The sequence below is a fragment of the Acanthisitta chloris genome, unplaced genomic scaffold (genome assembly GCF_000695815.1).
Source record: "Acanthisitta chloris isolate BGI_N310 unplaced genomic scaffold, ASM69581v1 scaffold27751, whole genome shotgun sequence".
NCBI lineage: Eukaryota > Metazoa > Chordata > Aves > Passeriformes > Acanthisittidae > Acanthisitta > Acanthisitta chloris.
The window spans coordinates 13,920-16,082 of NW_008658097.1; the positions used below are offsets into that span (position 1 = coordinate 13,920).

General features: G+C 45.5%; 1 protein-coding gene across 1 annotated transcript in view; it reads left to right on the forward strand.

Annotated features, from left to right (window-relative positions):
• Positions 1 to 1,881, forward strand: part of SETD7 (SET domain containing (lysine methyltransferase) 7) — a gene marked incomplete at its 5' end in the record, with an annotated part of 11,920 nt that extends 10,039 nt beyond the window's left edge. Inside the window, 3 exons of the mRNA XM_009084998.1 lie at positions 108 to 225; positions 504 to 661; positions 1,625 to 1,881. Of these exons, the coding sequence (XP_009083246.1) occupies positions 108 to 225; positions 504 to 661; positions 1,625 to 1,805 (457 nt within the window). The remainder of the gene's footprint in view (positions 1 to 107; positions 226 to 503; positions 662 to 1,624) is intronic.
• Between the last annotated feature and the right edge of the window lie 282 nt (positions 1,882 to 2,163).

Below are 2,163 nucleotides of genomic sequence, written 5' to 3' on the forward strand. Positions count from 1 at the left end.
ATTGTTATATTGAATTATTGGACTTCATGCCAGGAGTGTTGTGATAGTACTTCTTGCAAACCATAACTGCAGCCAGTCAGTGGTTCCATGCCCTCTCCCTCCTGCAGGGTGTACGTGGATGTCTCTCTCATTTCCAGTGCTGGAGAAGGATTGTTTTCAAAGATAGCAGCAGAGGCCAGTACAGTGATGTCCTTCTACAACGGAGTGCGAATTACACACCAGGAGGTAAAGAAAATAGTCAGTCTGAATTTTCATTGCTCTTTGTGAAATTTTCTCATAGTAGGATTTTACACCCACCAACTTCTCACCCTTCAGATTTCATACCCTGGACATTAACTGCAAGAAAGTATATGTTCCCCTATGTCTAACTAAATGGTGGTTGTTTTTTTTAATGACTTACACACATGAAAAGCTTTAGTTGCTTATATTTTGAATGTTGACTGTCAAACTGCTGACAAAGTTGATCCCTCCACACAGACACTGGATTTTGTCTTGTAAACTAGGTGGACAGCAGAGACTGGGCCCTCAATGGAAACACAATATCCCTGGATGATGAAACAGTCATAGACGTGCCAGAGCCCTACAACCATGCTGCCAAGTACTGTGCCTCGCTGGGGCACAAGGCCAACCATTCGTTCACTCCCAACTGCATCTACGACCCGTAAGTAGTCCCATGTTCTGGGGTGGAGGCTACAGCCTGGCTGGCTGGGCTCAGGGTGTCTCTGGGCAGGTGGATGAGGAGCAGTGGTGGGTGGGAGTGATGGGTTCAGACACTGGAAGAGTTCTGCTCACCTGGGTGGAGTTGGAAATGGGCTGGCATTGCAGGTGCTCGATATCTTTTGGGACTTACACCATGGAGCGTCTTACAGTTTGCAGCTGTGTTAGTTTTGTCATGAACTTTGTGAGCTGCTTCTTGATTCTAAAATGCATAATCACAGCTCTCTAAATACTAGCTTGGCTAGGACTGCATCGTACTTGCAGAACTACTGATGCTTGACCAGCACCATCAAATGTGCTGTCCTTTCTGGAGCTCAGAATTAAGCACCTTGCTGCTCTGCAGCTGGTGCAGAGCCCTAGGAAACCTTTGGTGTAAGCATATACTCAAAGGTGTACATATTTTCCTACCAAGATATAAACAAACACCCCTGTGGATATATCTGTGTAGAAAATAGTTTTCCTTCTTTGAATAAGCCAGTTTGCTTTACTGGAGACGCTGGGAGAAGATGTACAGAGGGAAGTTACGTTTGTTAGGCAGCTAACCTGTATTAAGATGAGCAATTTTCCATGCTCTCCAGTCTTTTATAGTCTCTACTATTGTTCTGTCACACAGATGTTTACCTCTGCAAGCCCAAGGCATGTGGCAGTGATTAGCTGTTTGGCTGTTTATTACAAACATGCAATATTGCAGGACTGTTGAAAAACTTCATGTAACAGAGCTACACAAAACTGCTTTGATGTGCTTTGATATTTGCTCTTATTGCTATGGTCGACTCGAAGCAGTCTGGTCATCTGACAGCAGGTTATCTAACACTGCGCACTGCGAGGGACTGGAAGCTGTGCAAGGGGCTGGCAGGGTCGGGGAGTTGACAGCTGGGCCTGGCAGAGATGGTTTGTTCTTTCCTAGGTTTGTTCACCCTCGCTTTGGGCCCATCAAGTGTATCCGTACCATCAGGGCTGTGGAGAAGGACGAAGAGCTGACAGTGACGTACGGGTACGATCACAGCCCCCTGGGGCAGAACGGGCCCGAAGCACCCGAGTGGTACCAGCTGGAGCTGAAAGCTTTCCAGGCTGCCCAGCAGAAGTGAGTCGGGAGCGTCTTGGCACACCGAAACAGAACCTTGGATCTATGCACTACCTTTGTACTGAAAACTGGACAACCAGGGATTGTTCATGCTGTTGCATCATAACTTTGCATTCTGTGTTAAGAGATAAGTTTCTTGCATACTAACTAGGTTTGACTGTGTTACTCATAACAGATTTAAAATTAGCTAGCATTGCACCAGTCCTATCTGGAGAAGTTATTTACTATTCGATAGTAGAAGATGTGATATTCTTTGGTAGCTTCTGCTTTTGCACCATATGCAAAGATGCCAAAAGACTAGACAGACACTAAAATGGGTATATCGTTCACTTTTAGTCAGCAGACTTAGTGTTGCTCTCTAT